We start from the raw sequence: 19,344 nt of genomic DNA, 5'->3' as shown, positions 1-19,344 counted from the left end.
CCAATAATCTAGATCTGCAAAAAGGAAAGTCAATTGGCATTTCTCTGTACAATGATCACAATTAAACTCTTATGTAGTTAGTGACAAAAATTCAACAAGTATTTACTTTTAACATTTTAACTATGATGTTGTGGTTTCTGCCTTACTTTGAATGTGATAATTAATTAGTTAATTCAAAAGCAAAATTGTAAAATCATCTTTTTATATTATTTCACATGCTAAAATTGAATAGATGGTCACAAAAAAGAACGCAACAGTAACTTCAAGGTGAGAGAAATGTTCATCTATAAAATATATGAATCAGCAATTGATGATGGTATAACGTTATGCCATTATCAGCAGCAGATTAATCTAATAAATGCACTTTAGATCATACAGACAACAGTGTAGAAAACCACTGATTTAGTACAGTATCATAAATGTATTTGCAACTGTGGAATCTTTACCTCCATAATGTCTTTCAAGCTTTCAGTGAAGGCAAGTTCTGCTTCCACCATGTAAAACTCCGCTAAATGTCTTCTCGTTTGGGAATTTTCTGCTCGAAATGTCGGTCCAAAGGTATATACTTGAGTGAAAGCCCTAATAAATTGATTTAAAAAAAAAATCACCTTTTGTTCTGGACAGGATTACTAAACAATGCACCAATCTAAAAAAAAGCTTTAGCCTTGCAACAACTTTCTTGAATTTGAGTTACACTACCAACTGTACTAATTTTAGTTTAACAGAAACAGACCCTGGTGATCAAATAGTGACATTTAAAGGAATTATTCCAATGCTTATGAAAAATTGATACGATTTTTGATTACTGTGACTTAGATTTAATTCAATCATTTTTAAGTCAATATAAATATCTAGACTTGAAAATGTACATTGAATTAAATCTAAGTTTGTGACCAAGTCCATTGAAAATGAACATTTCCTTAGCCAAAAGGATTAATACAAAGACTGCTAAACAATAATTGAACATAACTCAGTATTCCAGCGAACAATAGAAAGTGATGTTCAAGCTTGCCATCTGCAGATCAAATTATAGTTTTGCAGATCAAATTATAAAGGTTTAATTCAGCAAATTAAAGAAATTAACAGGAAGTATTTCATTAATCAGAGACTGGCAATAGGAAAGCTTTTTTTTGAAGGCTTTCAGCAGCTGTATATTTGGTAAAATGCAAAAGCATCTGCAAGAAATAACATCCTGTAAGCATTATGTCCTTGAAAACCAGAGATTCGAATCTCTAATCAATTCAAATGACCACTTACACCATATTTCTGGGGGTTTCTTTGCTCTTCCATAAAAGTTACAAGGGAATTGCTTTAGAATTTGTAGGAATACATTTCCAATACCATTTGTTGGTGCTTTGTTCACAAGCTGATTTCACTAATAATCCTGTTCCCAGCTACTTCTGTTGATAGGGACATAAATAGGAGAAAACGACCAATGAACCCTTGAGCCAACTTCACAAATCAATGTGATCATGGCTGATCATCTGCCCCAACTCCACCTTCCTATTTGCTCCCCCCACCCTTGAATCCAAAAGATCAAAAATATATTTCCCAAGTCTTAAATATACTCAACGATACAGCTTGCACAACCCTCTGAAGTAGAAAATTTTAAAAATTCACAACAGTTTGAACAACTATTTCTCATCTCAGTCCTTAATGATTGACCCCTTATCTTAAGGCTTTAGCTCCATAGTCTTGACTCTCAGTCAGGGGGAACAACTTAGTGATTTCTTCAGAGTCTTGTATGCTTCAACGAGATCACCACTTATTCTTTTAAACTCGAGTATAGGTCCAATGTCCTCAATTTCTCCTAGCCAATTAAGTGATGAAACTGGAACATTTCACAAACTATTATTGGCTTTTCATTTGGCAAGCTGTCCACTTCACTGACACAGGAATATAATGCATTTTAATTTGTCATCAGTGAAAAGGGACTGTGAGAGGCAGCGGGCAGCATTTTGCCTTCTCAAACATGGGACCCTATATCAAATCTAGCCTAAATTGATTCATTCAGCTCTTCAAATTAGTTGTTCACAGAAATAGATCCACAGCACAAAAGTGCATATCATTTAGCATAAATTTAGAATTTCAGTTGGAGAAGCATGGAAGTTCATACATGTGTTCATTGTTAAGCAATGAGTCAAGTTGAGGTGGTACAGCAGTTAGCACTGCTGCCTCACAGCACCAGAGATCCGGCTTGGGTTACTGTTTGTACAGAGTCTGCATCTTCTCCCCATGCCTGTGGAAGTTTCTTCCGGGTGGTTTGATTTCCTCCCACAGTCCGAATTGGCCATGCTAAATTCTCCCTCATTATACCAGAATAGGCACCGAAATATGGCAACTAGGGGATTTTCACAGTAACATCATTGCAATGTTAACGTAGATCTACTTGTGACACTAATAAACTTAGATTTATTCTGCCCTTAATTTTTGGTAAAACCACCTTAAGAATGACATACAAATACTTGGGGCTGAAATTTCACTACAGAATTGGGTGCCGAGTCAGGAATCCCCAAACTGCAGCGGTAAATAGTGCTGGGTCAACCACAGGAGCCACATGTGTGGAGGTGAACCGTCTCAGTTATAACAACAACAGGAAAGCCCTCTAGCCCTTGCCCCATCTAGCCACTTTATGCCACTGCATTTCCCTCCCCATTAATTCCCCCCTCCCTCATGGCCCTTCATACTATTTATGTCACCTTATTCCATTTTACCCATCCATAGTCCCACATACATTCTATGCCAATCTATGCTCCTCTACCAAGCCCCCAATGATCCCTCATACCCATATACCAACTTATGCCAATTCATGTTAACCCACGCTCCCCATCCTTTGCTCTCTCTTTCCCCTCCATGCCAACTCATTCAGTATCCATCATTGACATGCCTTAGACGCATGCTGACATTAAACTTCCAAATTTTACAGGCTTCATTAAATATTTAAAAATTCTCATTGATAAAAGCTCTTTCCACACATTTGAATACTTGAAGTTTTTAATCACTTATAAAAACATTGTATTCATAGCCCCACAAAGACAGCTAATCCCTTTATAGTCACTTGGAACTGCCAAACAACCTGTGAACTTGCACTGTCATAATGAATGGTTAGGGAAACAGTTAGGCTGTACTAATTCTAAAAACAATAACTCTCAAGCAAATGTCAAGACATACTTATTGAAATTGTAGGCATTTTTTTTCAGTCATAGCACGCTGTTTTTTTCACAGTTTAAACAGCAGGGGATTTAAATGACTTGACAGCTTAAAGACAGTTGCATAGATCTTTTTCAACTTTTGTGTCTACTGTTAACAGTCTTAAATCTTTCTTCAAATTCATGAAGCCCACAAGTTGCTTTTCAGAAGCCCAGGTGATGAACATTGCTTTTGATTGAACGAAGCTGCACTTTTAAATATGCCATTACCTCTGTGAATCATGGATTGGTAAAATATGTACCCCCCCCCCCCCCCACCACCCCTCATTCAGAAGTTTATGGGATGGACTTCAGGAATCAGGGCTCCAGTGCCATTTGGCTAAGGCGCACAGCTTTGTCTCCATAAAAATTCAGCCCTTGATGTAAATTGCAAATGGTCCTTTCATCAGCAATGCTATTTTTTTTTACATGAATAGATGCATGAAATCCTGAGAAAATAGAGTAGAAATAAGGATCAACTCAAAATATGGTTGAGAATGACTTGACAGCAGCTAGAGAGAATAGTATGACTTGAGTAACATGAAGACACACAAAGAATGGAATGCTCTAGGAGAAAAAGCTAAGACCACATAAGTGATCTAACTATGGATATAATCGTATTCGTATAAAAACTTATTGGGTAAACAAGGTAGGAAATCCATTGATTTAAGGAATGTGATTAGATCTGAACAGAATTGAATATACTTGTATGATCTATATAAAAGACGGCTGTAACAAAACTGGGAGCAGATCCTTTTGATCACTACCAAAGGCCATTTCAAGTGCAAAGTAATATATTATGTGCATTTGCCATGATGTTGGCTGATCTTTAAAATTTTCAATATATAAAAAAGGAAAATCCTATAAGTGTTCAGAGAAAGCGCTTGGCTCAGTTCACATTTGTGAAGATGTCAGAGCCAGAGGCATTCCTTAAATGGAGTTACAGTCTGCGCAACAAATACAATAGTCTGAATTTGCTAATGGAAATAAAAACATCCATTGCTCAATTCACATGAAAGAGAAGCATGTAAATTTTGGCAGCAATGTTAGTGTTTTCCATACTCAGTGTCAGTCATGATATCTTGACTTTTGAAGTGGTTATGCAGTTGTAATTAATTTTGGGCATTGGAGAGCAGAGTTGTTTATACAAGATATGTATTAACTTCAATTGTTACAAAACAAAATGAAATCTGAATCCTAATAGCGGAATCATTTTGTTTGACCATTTACAGCAGACAAGTTTACAATTGGTAACATCATTTGGTGAACTGCTACAAGCCATAGAAAATATGTGAATTCATTTTCTGTTACAAGAAAACAATTGAAAGCATCTGTCTATTATGTCACTGTCCTCACTGGGGACTAAATCTTGAATAAATAGGCTATCAACTTATAAAATATATAAATATTCCTTGTTTTTGGAAGTGACACAATCCAATAATTATGGACGATGGAATTCCTTGCTTACAATATCCATGGGTCGGGCACTAAGCCATATTACGACATCGTTATTTCAACTGAATAACACAGTACTGATATGGTGTCAATAATACTGTATTAGCCACTGTCCAGGGTCCAGAGGGAACTCTGCAATCATAACTCAGCAGCAAAATGCAAGGGTATATAAGAAAATGTTAAGTGCACAACCATTTATTTATTTCTATTGGTTGTGTTAGTCTCTGGTCGACAGAATCAGTATTAAAAATGAGAGCCAGTGATTCCATAACCCATTTCTCCCGTTGGGGAGCAGAACTTGTAAGAAGCATATCCTTGAATAATTCCCTTCAAGCCATGCAAATTCTCCTGGTCATGAAAGTAAAATGCTACAAATAGAGTTCAGAAATATATTCTGGATTGTTCAATATCACTTGTGGAAACACATCTTTTTCCCAATTTCAATCATATTTATAACAGACAGAACCAGAGAGAGCCAATAGTATCGTGTAAAGAAAATAGAATTTGGAAAACAATTGATTTTTAGGATTCAAAACATTTCTCATGCTCTGAACAAAATCACTTGTAAGTGAATACTTACGACAAACAAGACAACTTTACATATAGTATCATGTCATGTTGCCTCCAGGTTAAACAGAAATCCTTGCTACTGCAATTAGCTTACTGAATATATGACTAAGACCTCTTGTGACTGATAAAATTTTAGGGAGTTTTAGGTTATAAATTATGAAAAAGGTTTATTTAAGTGCATGAGTCGCAAAAACCCAGCCTGCAGGTGCAGCAGGTGGTCAGGAAGGCGAATGGGATGCTGGCCTTCATAGCGAGGGGGATTGAATATAAAAGTAGGGAGGTCTTGCTGCAGCTGTACAGGGCATTGGTGAGGCCGCAGCTGGAGTACTGTGTGCAGTTTTGGTCGCCATACTTACGCAAGGATATTTTGGCCTTGGAGGGAGTGCAGAGGAGGTTTACTAGGCTGATACCGGAGTTGAGGGGGTTGAGCTATGAGGAGAGGCTGAATAAACTAGGCTTGTACACGTTAGAGTTTAGAAGAATGAGGGGAGATCTCATTGAGACGTATAAGATGATGAATGGGTTGGATAGGATAGAGGTGGAGAGGCTCTTCCCGCTCAGAAAGGACAGTAGGACTAGGGGGCACAGCCTCAAGATAAAGGAGGGGGGGGGGGGGGTTTAGAACGGAGTTGAGAAGGAACTTCTTCACTCAAAGGGCGGTGAATCTCTGGAATTCTCTGCCCGTTGAAGTGGTGGAGGCTGCCTCGCTAAATATTTTTAAGACGCGGGTTGATGGGTTTTTGATAAACGAGGGGATTAAGGGTTATGGGGAGAGGGCAGGAATGTGGAACTGAGACACGACAGATCAGCCATGATCTTATTGAATGGCGGGGCAGGCTCGAAGGGCTGGATGGCCTACTCCTGCTCCTATTTCTTATGTAAGTGACAGGTTAGCAGCTGCAAAAAAAAAAATCCATTTGTACTATTTTTGTTAACTCTCACTCTTTCCCTGAACAAAAATTGAAATACTTTGCATTCATCCTGAACTAATTCCGTTGTATAACATTTACATACAGAGTAACTGTAATGCTTCAGGGTGCTAAATGGAAGAATGTCAATGCATGTCTCTATGGGCTTCCAGAGCTATTTAATAATGTTCCATACAGGAGAACAAAAATAAGAGTGCAGTGAATTGGTGGTAATTGTGAGACTTTGGTCAGGAATGAGTTGCAAGGTTTGGAGACATGACACAAAGGTGGTCTGCTAGCATCTGACGAGACAGAAACATTGTTAATGTTTCAGATTCATGATCTTTCATCAGAACTAAGAAAAGTGTATTAGGTTTGAGCAAGAAACAGAGATGAAGGTTGAAGAGAAATGGAGAAGATTTGTTTTACGATTAAAGGGATGACAGTGCAAAGCAAAGTAAGGAAAGAAAAGATATGTTTCAAGTGAGAAAAGGAGAATCATCAACCTGTTGTCAAAAAACATAAAATGAGACGAAAAGAAAAATAGCAGAAGGTATGATCTGAAATTATTGAATTCCAGGTCCAGTCCAAAATCTGTAAGGCCACTAAAAGAAAGATGAGTGCTGTTCCTCAAGCTTCACTTGAACTGCAGATGGTAGAGGATAGTGGGACAGGGCAGAGAATTAAAATGACAGGTAACTTTTATTCCCTCCCCATCTCCAGTTTCCATACTTGCTTGAAGAAACCTGTTACATCGCCAACTTTTTTCAGTTCTGACAAAAGGTCGACCTGAAATTTAAACTCTGTTTCACTTTCCACCAGATGCCATCACACCTGCTGAGTATTTTCAGCATCCACAGTTTTTGCAGGCATAAAGAGTTTAATCACTGACTGGCAGGATATGACGTAGTATTCCCCGGGGATCCATTTTTCACCATATAGATTTTCTCTCATGGTGTAGTCCAGGACTATGAACAGGTTTAAACAGTTTCAATTGAAATTTTAAAGACTGACATCAATAAATATTTGTCGGTAAAGGAGATGGTTCAAAGGTGAGTGAGGAAGCAGAATGGGTTACTCTTGCTCCTAAGATCCATTCAGACATTTTCACATTGTTTTAATCCAAGTCAGAAACTCCAAGACTTCTTATGAAATCAGCCTAGACCATAAGTTTGCACTTGAATTTGGTGTGGGTAAGCATAAAATGTTTCACTTCAAGTATGATTCAAACGACCCACTTGGGAGCTTTTATCAAACAACGTTTATTTAATAGATACCACACAAATAAAATAAGCAATAAATTTTACCAATTACAGAACAAGAAAAAAAAACCACGATATTGTATAAACAGCTCACTGTTCTGTTCTAACCAAACAAAACTTACTTTCAAACATACAACCATCCCAAATTTAGCACAGAATGCTCTCATGCTGGAATTTCTAGTCTGCAACCTGCTGTGAATTGGTCCTTTGGATAGAAAATTGAAACTGACTTCCCCACTCTGCAGCTCACAGCAGATCGACGTAGAGACAGAGCCACTGCTTGCCTGCAGGAAGACAAGATAGGCTGCTTCCAATGAGCCAGACTAATACCAGGGATGGACACAAAAATACTGCTTTTAAGTCTACAATCCAACAGCTTCTAACTTGCCAAGTCAAAACTGAAAGTAAAAGTCGTCTTGGGAGAGAAAAAAACTGTCCCAACTGACCTGTCAATCATTCTTTCAAAAACAATTCAAATAGTCATAAACTCCCAGAGAGAGTGCATTAGGCCCAGATTAAAAGCACACAATACCCCATTTAAAACATTTAAGCAGCAATAAAATTGCTACTACAGACCATAGTGCCAATTACAAAACAAAAAACAAAACAGATTTGCTTACAAACCACAGAGAACATGATCAAAAATACATTTCTTAAAGTGTTGTTGTTCGTCCATCATCAATGAGGACCTCAACACCATTAGTCATTTTCAGGCTGGTTGTGGTGTGTCCGGAGGTGACTGATCAGGCCAATTTAGGCATGGAATTTCCTGGCACTTACTGGACAGACTTGTGTAAGCACTGTAGTCATTGCGCTGGTGACTCTGGACTTGTGCAGCTCGTGCTCAAGTTGTGCTTCAGCAATACACCTTGCTTCGTAAGCTTGACAGCCTTTATGGATGAAGTAGCGCCAGGTAGGGCGGTTTTGTGCCAGCATTTCCCAGGTGGTTGTGTCGATATCAAGCAACTTCAGAGGCCTTGAGCGTGTCTTTGAAACGTTTCTTCTGCCCTCCATGTGAGTGTCTTCCAGCAGAGAGTTCCCCAAAAAGGAGCTGCTTGGGTTCGCATTCATCTGACATACGGATGACACGACTTGCCCACCGGGTCTGCGCTCTCATCAGTGGTGTGTGGACTGATGGTAGACTTGCTCTAGAGACAGCTTCAGTGTCTGGTACTTTGTCTTGCCATCTGATGTATAATATTCTGTGAAGACAAGTCACGTGGAAATGATTGAGCTGTCTTGCATGCCTTTGATACACAGTCCACGTTTCACAGGCATACAGGAGGGTAGTGAGTACTGTGGTGCTGTAGACCTTCAGTTTTGTTGCTAGACTGATTCCTTGACATTCCCATACCGTGCAGCGCAGTCTATCGAAGCAGAACTTGACTTTGCTATTCTGCAGTTAACTTCTGTATCAATATTCACTGCTTGGGAGAGGGTGCTGCCAAGATAAGTGAACTGGTCCACTACCTGTAGTTTCTGCCCTTCGATTGTGATTATGGGTTGTGTACAGTGCATGAGGAGCAGGCTGGTGCATGACTTCGGTCTTTTTAATGTTGATTGTAAGTCCAAAGTTGTCACAAGCCGTGGAAAATTTGTCCATACTGACTTGCATCTCAGGCTGAGCCAGTATACAGGGCGCAGTCATCAGCAAAGAGGAAGAAGTCTCACAACACCAGGTTAAAGCCCAACAGGTTTATTTGGAATCGCGAGCCTTTGGAGTGCTGCTCCTTCCTTAGTTGAGTCACCTGACGAAGCAGCAGCGCTCCAAATGCTCATGATTCCAAATAAACCTGTTGAACTTCAACCTGGTGTTTGAAACTTCTTACTTTACCTACCCCAGTCCAATGCCAGTACCTCCACATCACATTTTTTAAAGGCAGAATAGCATCACAACACAGCTGACGCGATAGTAATAGAGAACAGAATTGATGAGCTGGAACAACACTGCTTCAAGTTTTAGCATTTGTAATCATTGAAATTGAAAAATGAACTACATGGAATTCGTCTTAATGGAACCAAATTTTTCAAAATAACAGTTCCTTAACTCACTCAGATACAAAACTCCAAACCCTAATGTCACCTTAATTTGACTGAGCTAAAAATAAGGCACATTAAGTGATTTCTCCTCATTCCAAAATCAGAATATATTTAGAATAATGTCTTTGTCTGGTATCCAATATCAACGTTCATTTTCTCCAACCTGTAGATAAGAAGCCAGCAGTGGGCAGAATGAGGGGGGGGGGGGGAAAAAGGTAGAGATGATCAACTAACCAAATACAGATGAGATTAAAAACACAGCATCTTTTTATATTGTTGAGCACCATGCACTGCCAGTAAGATGCTGGGCAGTTCCCAGTTCCATTTTAAACAAAAAAAAAATGCACTTTTTTTAAACTGAATTAGTACTTGGTCAAATTTGAATGCATTCCACATTTCCATCTTCAATTAATTTCCAAATGTGGCCAAATAATACTGCCTTACAATGGACATTTAAACAGCATACTTTTACAGAAAAATTGGAAGGTGCATTGAAATGAAAGAGGATATTTATTGTTTTAAAAAAGGCTGGAAACATTTAATAAACTATTCCCAAGTTAAGGTTTTGTCACATTACCCATATCCTCCAAGATTTTGAAATTTAAGACTTCTAGATGAAGTTACAAATGGAAAAGATTACACCAACATCACAGATGATGCTGACAATATTACATCTTTCCTCTTCCATACTTTTAAAAGGGGGGCGGTTTAGAACGGAGTTGAGGAGGAACTTCTTCACTCAAAGGGTAGTGAATCTCTGGAATTCTCTGCCCGTTGAAGTGGTGGAGGCTGCCTCGCTAAATATTTTTAAGACGCGGGTTGATGGGTTTTTGATAGGAGAGGGGATTAAGGGTTATGGGGAGAGGGCGGGAAAGTGGAACTGAGCAGCGACAGATCAGCCATGATCTTATTGAATGGCGAGGCAGGCTCGAAGGGCTGGATGGCCTACTCCTGCTCCTATTTCTTATGTTCTTATGTTCTTATACTTTGACAATGTAAAAGACAACAGGACAGTTACTCAGCTCTTTGGGAAGTATATAATGAACATTTGCAAACGTAACTCATTTAATAATATCTTAATATGAAATTAATGCTCTTTTTAGGTTTCATAACAGAGTATTAAGAATGACTGGGAAATGCTTTTTTAAAACAACATAAGAACTAGGAGCAGGAGTAGGCCTTCAAGCCTGCTCTGCCATTCAATAAGATCATGGTGGATCTTTTCATGGACTGAGCTCCATTTATCCACCCGCTCACCATAATCCTTAATCCCTTTATGGTTCAAACATTTATCGACCTTTGCCTTAAAAACATTCAATGAAGTAGCCTCAATTGCTTCACTGGGCAGGGAATTCTATAGATTCACAACTCTTTGGGTGAAGAAGTTCCTCCTCAACTCAATCCTAAATCTGCTTCTCCTTATTTTGAGGCCATGCCCCCTAGTTCTAGTTTCACCTGCCAGTGGAAACAACTTCCCTGCTTCTATCTTATCCATTCCCTTCATAATCTTATATGTTTCTATAAGATCTCCCCTCATTCTTCTGAATTCCAATGAGTATAGTCCCAGTCTCTCCTCATAAGCCAACCCTCCCAACTCTGGAATCAATCTAGTGAATCTCCTTTGTACCCCCTCCAGTGCCAATATATCCTTTCTTAAGCAAGCAGACCAAAGCTACACAGGCGTGGCTTCAGCAGCACCTTATACAACTACAATATAGCCTCGCTGTTTTTAAACTCCAGCCCTTTAGCAATAAAGGACAACATTTTATTTGCCTTAATTACCTGCTGCACCTGCAGACCAACTTTGTGATTCATGCACAAGGAGCACGCTGCAATTTTTTACTACTTAAATAACAGTCCATTTTGCAGTTATTCCTACCAACATTGTACTCCATCCGCCAGACCCTTGCCCACTCTCATATCTATATCCCTTTGCAGACTTTCAGCGCTCTCTGCACTTTGCTCTGCCATTCATCTTAGTGTCACCTGTGAATTTTGACATAACACTTGGTCCCTAACTCCAAATCAGTTATGTAAATCGTAAACAATTGCAGTCCCAACGTTGATCCCTGAAGCACACCACTAGTCACTGATCGCCAACCAGAAAAAAACACCCATTTACTCCCACTCTTTGCTTTGTTAGTTAACGAATCCTTTATCCATGTTAATACATTACCCGTAAAACCACACATGCAAGGTTCTCAAAGAATTCCAGCAAATTACTTAAACATGGCCTGCCTTAAATGTGTTTTTAGGATATCAGCAACACTAGAAAAGCAGGATTTATTACCCAGAGTTATTTTAAGGACATCCAGAGGAATGGCACAATGGATAGCACTGCTGCCTCAGTGCCATGTAGTTGAGTTCAATTCCAGTTGTGTGAGTGGAATATGCATGTTCTCCTGCGTCCATGTGGGTTTTCTCTGGCTGCCCCAGTTTTGTCCCATAGTTCAAAGATGTGCAAATTAGGTGGATTGGTCATACTAAATTGCCCTTTAGTTTCCAAAAATGTGTAGCTTTGGTGGATTAGCCTTGGCAAATGTGCATGGTTATGAGGATAGGGCAGGAGGACAGTTCTGGTACAATGCTTTTTCGGAGAGTTGGTGCAGATCTAATGGGCCGGATGGCCTCCTTCTGCACTAAAGGCCAAGGTTCTAACTACACTTTCAAAATGGAAATTATTGGACTTTTAAAATGGTTACCAGGAGACCACCTGACTTTTGGAATTGCAAGTTGGCCAAGCTTCCAAAAATGGAGTACAATTCTTGTGGAATGTCACACCTGCCATCGTCAAGACTCACCCCAAAACAGCAAGGACAATAAAGCTTCAGACAACCTATTCCAGAACGGCCTGGTAATAAAGGAGAGTCACTGATACCAATTATGCACATGGAAGTGCAAAGAATTCCTATCTGCCTCCATTGTATGATAATGATTTTGACCATAGGAGATGAAATCTACTGTTATTATGAACAGACTGATTACTTCCATCATGTATTGACGGCCGTTTATCACCTGACCAAAATCCTTTCTAAAAGCGTTTTTAAATTATACGTCCTGTTTGCTTGCAGATAGGGAACTGCAGAATGCAGATGACAGAAACCTGGCTATTAGCACCTAGCTTTTTAATCAAATCACAAGACTTCAAGTTTGAAACCTCCTTGAAACCTGTTCTCTCAAAGATTCTAAATTCACTTGGAAAAAGCAAACTGGTCGTCTGGCTATAAGTATTAGCGAGACAGCCTGTCTCAACTTATTGCATATCTCATCCTAAAGGAAACTTAAAATCTGGTCTTCAGCTACCTGGACTGATCTGGATCAACTCCTGAGTGGAAGAACCCTTCACACCTGTGAGAGAACTGTAACTATAGAGTTTGATTCTAATATTTGTAGAAGAGAAATGTGGCCTCTGATTGCATCTTTCTTGTGTCCATGGTCTGCAGGGATAATAGTGAAGGTTCCCAGGAAAGTATGTGAAAAATAATGCTATTGGTTTAAAATCCAAAAAAGTTTGCAGGTAATGATTTTGTACTTACTACTCAGTTATGGTTTGGGAAATGCATAAGAACTAGGAGAAGGAGTAGGCCATCTGATCCCTCGTGCCTGCTCTGCCATTCAATAAGATCATGGCTGAACTGCTTAATGGACTCAGCTCTGCTTACCCACTTGCATCTCAGCCTTATCAAAATTAAACTGCTCTGATTGTGGATTGAAGGTTTACAAGAATTCGGGGGTTTTGTCTGTCTCTCTCCCACTTGTAATAATACCCAATTTATACTGACTAATTAGTTTGCTACACTAAATGAGCCCATCTCCAACAACAGAATGAAAACACCCTCCAAATTTAATCAAGACAGAAGGAGCTTTATATTATTCTGTTAACAATGAATACCACTTTTGTTCCTGCCGCCACCTCTTCACTTTTCTACCCAATATGTTTACCATAACAGTAAAATATGGTAAATGGTAGAGGAAAATATTTGTTTTGAAACTTTGCTTTATACTTTGAGATTTGATTTACTACAATGGAGTAGCATCATGAAATGAAAATCATTGCTCTCGCAAATGCTTCCTCTACACATTCTCATGGCTATGCTTTTTGTTCAAATTGAAGTTTAGGAAGAACTGGGAATTGCAAAACATTTAAATGCCACTGTGCTCTGAACATAATTTTATCATCCAAGCTCAGGACAACTTTCGCTCACGATACCTCTTACAATGCTTTTAAATTAAACGTCAGCAAAGGAAAAGAAAATGCACATGCAAAGAGAATACCACAGTTATTGATGAGCAGTCTCTTTGCTTTTGTTTATTCATTCTGATCACTCAAAATCGCCCTGTTTGAGTGTCACAGGAGTAAAACCTGTCATCTTCCTGGATTGTGTGTTTCTCCCTGTTCAACATGAAATTTGGTGCAAAATAACTGTGTTGCCAAAATTTCACCAGCAAAAATGAAGCTTCAAAGTTGGACCTGCCTGATATCACAGCAAAAAAATTGTTTTCTGAGCGATAACATCACTGTTGGCACCGTCAACAAAGAAGAAAAAAATTGAACAATGAAGGATTGGAAGTGATTTTATTCTGTACAGAATTAGGTAGAATCAGGCTTTGCCAGGGAAAAATAGGTCATGATTCCCCCCCAACCCAACAACAGTTTTGCCTACCTGCTCGTTCTGAACACTGTCAAAACATTGCTAATCTTTTTTCTGAGTGTTGGTCACCCAAGCATAAAAGATCCAAAAGAGATGTTTCCAGGATAGGCTGGTCATGAGGTTACCGGTGTGGAAATTCAGGCGTACTCGATTTTGAATACCCAGGGATCACAGATATTGGACCTCATAATTTACATGAAGCCACGTAACAGGAGAGGTTCTCTAGTGAAGGCAGAAGGATGATAGGGCTGCTGGTGGTGGTGCCGCAGCCTCTGCAAGCAAGTCCAGGCCAGAAAACAAAACAGATCAGAGAGGGCCAATGATGAGGGGAAAGGTCTTGGGAGAAAAAGTTAGGTCAATGGATAGCTATGATTGGGGTGTGGTGAGAGTCAAAATTAGCCAAAGTTGTTGTGACTGGGACCAAGGACAGTAGTTGCACAAATAAACCTGCTTCAGGTGTGGGCAAATGAAGCCTCTTATAGGTCCTTATCCAGTATCTGTCCTGCTGCACTGAATTAATTTCATCCCACCTCAATTCCATTCTTGCTCATCTTGTGCAGTCCCTTCCCACTTACATCTGTGATTCCTCCAATGCCCAATGTCAAATCAACAATGGCCCACCTGCCTCCTCTTCATGATGGATGTCCAAACCCCTGTAGCCAAACGGGCCAGCTAAAATGGTGTTTTGTAAAGCACTCTGGGACAATTGGGCAAGAAACTAAACCGACAGGCTGCAGTTTAAAGACAGAGACAAACAGACTGCAACCCTGATGAGCGAATAAACAGGATATGGGCCATCTGCAGATGAAAGGGACTTTACAGTCACACTGGCTTGTTTCATCTCCAGGATGAAAGAGACTTTCTGGTCACACTGGGTTGTGCACCAAACATAGGGGCACCATGAACCCTTATTTAGGAGGGAGGTATGTGACCTATGTGCCTCCAGCACCTACAGACATGGCCGCTGGTGGCACACCCAGAGGTCGGTGTGGTAGCACCTGATTGGACTCTTATCGATCAGGGTGATCAAGTCCTGATCAATCGATTGGCAATGGCCAAAAAGGGGCGTGAAATCAAACAGGGTATAAAGGGTGCTGCACAACCAGGAATCTCTCTCTCTCTGACCCCATAAACGAGCTACAACAATGGTGACCATCGCTAGCAAGAGGAGAGCCACCACACCCGAGGAGGAAGGAAGACCAGACCCAGAATGCCAAACCAGATTATGCAGGTGACTACCAAGGCCAGCACACAGATAAAGGCCAATATCTGCTTGGGTACTTGCCAGTCACGCAAAGTCAAGGTCTTGTATTGGACCTGAATTCTAATATTTTCTGTAAGATAACTTACTGATCATCGGGTGGGTGATTATTGATTGTGTGGGATTAAACAAATATTGGTTGTACTAATTAGATGTCTACTCGTAGTTATTTGTCCACCGTATAAGGGTTAAAACAGACTGTGACAGGCAATACCCCCTACACCTTCATTCCCCATTAGGAGGGCTTTAGGGTTCTCTGCTTCTTCCTGGAGCACAGGCCCAAACAATCCCCATCTACCAATACACTTCTCCGCCTAGTTGAGCTAATGCTCTCACTCAAAAATTTCTTCTTTAATTTATCTCATTTCTAATACAAGGTGTGGTTATGGGTACTCCCATGGGCCCCAGTTACATCGGTCTTTTTGTGGGGTATGTGGAGTATTTCTTATTCCAGTCTTCCTCAGGCCCTCTCTCACAACTCTTTCATCGATACATCAATAATTATATCAGTGCCACTTTATGCTCTCATCTGGACCTGGAAAAATTTATTGATTCTGCTTCCAATTTCCATCTCTCTCTCACCTTCAAATGGTCTATTTCTAGTATTTCCCTTCCCTGATCTCTCCGTCTCCATTTTTAGCAATAGACTGACCACCAATATTCATTGCAAACGCACCAACTCCCACAGCTACCTTGACTAAAGGTCCTCACACCCAGTCCTTGTAAGAACTCCACCCCATCTGTTTACCTCCCAGAACCATGACAGGGTTTCTTCCCTCTTGTCCTCACTTTTCAACTCACCAGCTTCCATATTCAAAGGATATTCATTGTGTGACCAGAGCAAGATTGAGAGGAAGAGATTCGTGCGGAGGGTAAGGCAGCTAGCCTTTGCTTATTTATTTAATTATCTGTCAAGTTTATGGTTTTTCGCAGGCTTTTTTCCTTTCAAAAGTTTTTTTTAAACTGGGAAAGTGGAAGTGGGCTGCTGGGTAGTCTGGGAGTTTGAGTTTTTTATTTTAATATAAAAGTCACTTACCTGGGGAATCGACTTCATTGTGCGACCAGAGCAAGATTGAGAGGGAGAGATTCATGCTGAGGGTAAGGCAGCTAGTGTTTGCTTATTTATTTAATTATCCACCCATTAAGTTTAAGGTTTTTCACTGGCTTTTTTCCTTTCAAAAGTTTTTTTAACTGGGAAAACTGTGCAGGCGCCTGACACCAGCTAGTGGTGAACGGGAGCTATAAAGAGCAGGCCATGCTATACAACGGGCAGCGTTGAGAGCAGGTGTGGAGTGAGAGGGAGCAGAATGAAGGCTGAAGGGCTTTGGCATAAACAGGCAGAGGCAGGGTAGGTTCTGTGCTTCGTTCTTCCAGTAACTTAAAGAAAGGGGTAATTATGAGAGAGAGGCCGGTTTGTTGCTTCGGTGTCAGATGTGGGAGTTCATGGAGTTGCCTAGCCTCCCGGAAGTCCATATCTGTGCCAGGTGCGTCTAACTGCAGCTCCTGAGGGACCACATTAGAGGAACTGGAGCTGCGGCTCGTTGACTTTAGTATAGTCAGGGAAAATGAGGAATTAATAGAGAGAAGTTACAGGCAGGTAGTCACACCGGGGCCACGGGAGGAGGACACGTGGGTCACGGTTAGGAAGGATAAAGGTCACATACCAGAGGGTACCCCGGTGGCTGTCCCCCTTAACAATGAGGGCTGGGTGACAGACAGGAGGGGGAGGGGAGAGAGCAGTCAGTGAAGGGATCCCCTGTGGTTGTCCCCCTCCAAAATAACTGTACCGTTTTGGATACTGTGGGAAGCAGGGGTGGGGGGAATGACAACCTTTCAGGGGTAAGCCACGGTGACCAGATCCCTGGCACAGAGTTGGGCTCTGTGGCTCAAAGTGGAAAGAGGGGGACGAGCAGAACAGTAATAGTGGGGGACGCAATAGTTAGAGGCACAGACAGGTGGTTCTGTGGGCGTGAACGAGACTCCAGGTTGGTAGTCTGCCTCCCTGGTGCCAGGGGCCTGGATGTCTCTGAGCTGGAAGGAAGCATCCTAAAAGGGTCGGGTGATCAGATAGACGTCATTGTCCACATTAGTGCAAATGACGTAGGCAGAAAGAGCAGGGAGGTCCTGCGAGAGCAATTCAGGGAGTTGGGTAGTAGGCTAAAAAGCAGGGCCTCTAGGGTAGCAATCTCTGGACTACTCCCAGTGCCACTGCTAGTGAGGCTAGGAATAGGGAGATTGTACAACTGAACACATGGCTAAAGGACTGGTGGAGGGAGGGTTTCAAATTCAAGGATCACTGGGAAATCTTCAAGACAGGATGGCACCTGTACAAGAAGGACAGGTTACACCTAAACTCGAGGATCCTGGCCAGGAGTTTTACTAGTGTGGTTTGGGTGGGTCTAAACTAATGTGGCAGGGGGGTGGGGATCAAAATAATAGGTCAATAAGCATCGAGGCTGGGGACGAGCTTGGGGCCAGGACAAGGCTCTCTCAGAAGAGGAGCATTCTGGGGGAGGATGGCCTCAGTAGGCCTGGAAGTCTGGAGTGCATCTGCTTCAACACAAGGAGTGTAACGGGCAAGACAGACGAACTTAGAGCCTTAATGCTTGCACGGAACTTGGATGTGGTAGCAGTGACGGAGACTTGGTTAAAAGGACAGGACTGGCAGCTGAATATTCCAGGGTATAAGTGTTTTAGGCGAGATAGAGGAGGGATTAGGACGAGAGGTGGGGGAGTAGCAATACTGGTTAGGGAGCATATTACAGCGGTACAGAGGGTGGACAATTTAGAAGGGTCATGTAACAAGTCACTGTGGGTGGAGCTCAGAAACAGGAAGGGCGCAGTCACTATGCTGGGGGTATACTACAAGCCTCAGGAAGTTGAGGATCGGATATGTAAGGAGATTCTGGACAGGTGCAGAAAAAATAAGGTTGTTGTAGTGGGAGACTTTAATTTCCCTTGTATAGACTGGAAAGTGCTTAGGGCTGGGGGTCGGCAGGAATTTATAAAACGCGTACAGGAATGTTCTTTGGAACATGTTGCTAGTCCAGCTAGAGAGGGGCTATACTGGACGTGGTACTGGGGAATGAGCCTGTTCAGGTCAAAGTTTCAGTAGGGGAACATGTGGCAAATAGTGACCACAATTCTGTAAACTTTAGGATAGTAATGGAAGAAGATGGGTAAGGTGCTGAACTGGGGGAAGGCTAACTATAGCCGGATTAAGCAGGATTTGGTGGCTGTTGATTGGGAGAGGCTGTTCAAGGGTAAATCCATATCTGGCATGTGGGAGTCTTTTAAGGAGCAGTTGATAGAGCTGCAGGACAGGCACCTGCCTGTAAAAAGGAAGGATAGGAAAGGTAGGATTCGAGAGCCGTGGATATTGTGGGTCTAATCAAAAAGAAAAAAAGAGGCATACGCAAGGTCCAGGCAGCTAAAAACAGATGGAGCACTGGAGGAATACAGAGAAAGTAGAAAAGAACTCAAATGGGGAGTTAGAAGGGCAAAAAGGGGACACGATTTGTCCTTGGCAGACAGGATTAAGGAGAATCCTAAGGCATTTTATACATACATTAGGAACAAGACAGTTGTCAGGGAAAAAAAAAATCAGACCTCTCAGGGGCAAAGGTGGGAAATTATGCTTAGAACCCAAGGAAGTAGGTGAGATTCTAAATGAATACTTTGCATCAGTATTCACAAAGGAGAGGGTCATGTTGACTGGTAGTGTCTCAGAGGGATGTGTGATCCATTAGGAAAAATCTCAATTACAAGGGAGGAAGTGTTAGGTTTTCTGGGGAACGTTAAGACAGACAAATCCCCAGGGCCTGATTACTCAGTCTATCCTAGACTACTCAGGGAGACAAGAGATGAAAGTTCTGGACCTCTAACAGAAACCTTTGTCTCTTCACTGGACACAGGTGAGGTCCCAGAGGATTGGAGGATAGGTCAGTGAGCTGACGTCCGTGGGAGGGAAATTGTTGGAGAAGATTTAGAGATAGTATATATGCACAT

At 41.2% G+C, this 19,344-nt stretch overlaps 1 protein-coding gene across 2 annotated transcripts in view; it reads right to left on the bottom strand.

Moving 5' to 3' along the window:
- nars2 (asparaginyl-tRNA synthetase 2, mitochondrial) overlaps positions 1–19,344 on the bottom strand; it is a 77,188-nt gene that overhangs the window by 29,084 nt on the left and 28,760 nt on the right. For both annotated transcript variants that reach the window (XM_080197091.1, XM_080197093.1), the window contains one exon: positions 447–579. In XM_080197091.1, coding sequence (XP_080053217.1) covers positions 447–579 — 133 coding nt within the window. The remainder of the gene's footprint in view (positions 1–446; positions 580–19,344) is intronic.

Source organism: Carcharhinus amblyrhynchos, chromosome 10 (assembly GCF_965287045.1).
Source record: "Carcharhinus amblyrhynchos chromosome 10, sCarAmb.v2.hapA, whole genome shotgun sequence".
NCBI classification, from domain to species: Eukaryota; Metazoa; Chordata; class Chondrichthyes; order Carcharhiniformes; family Carcharhinidae; genus Carcharhinus; species Carcharhinus amblyrhynchos.
The sequence above is the reverse complement of the archived record's forward strand: the minus strand, read 5'-3'. Positions and strand labels throughout refer to the sequence as shown.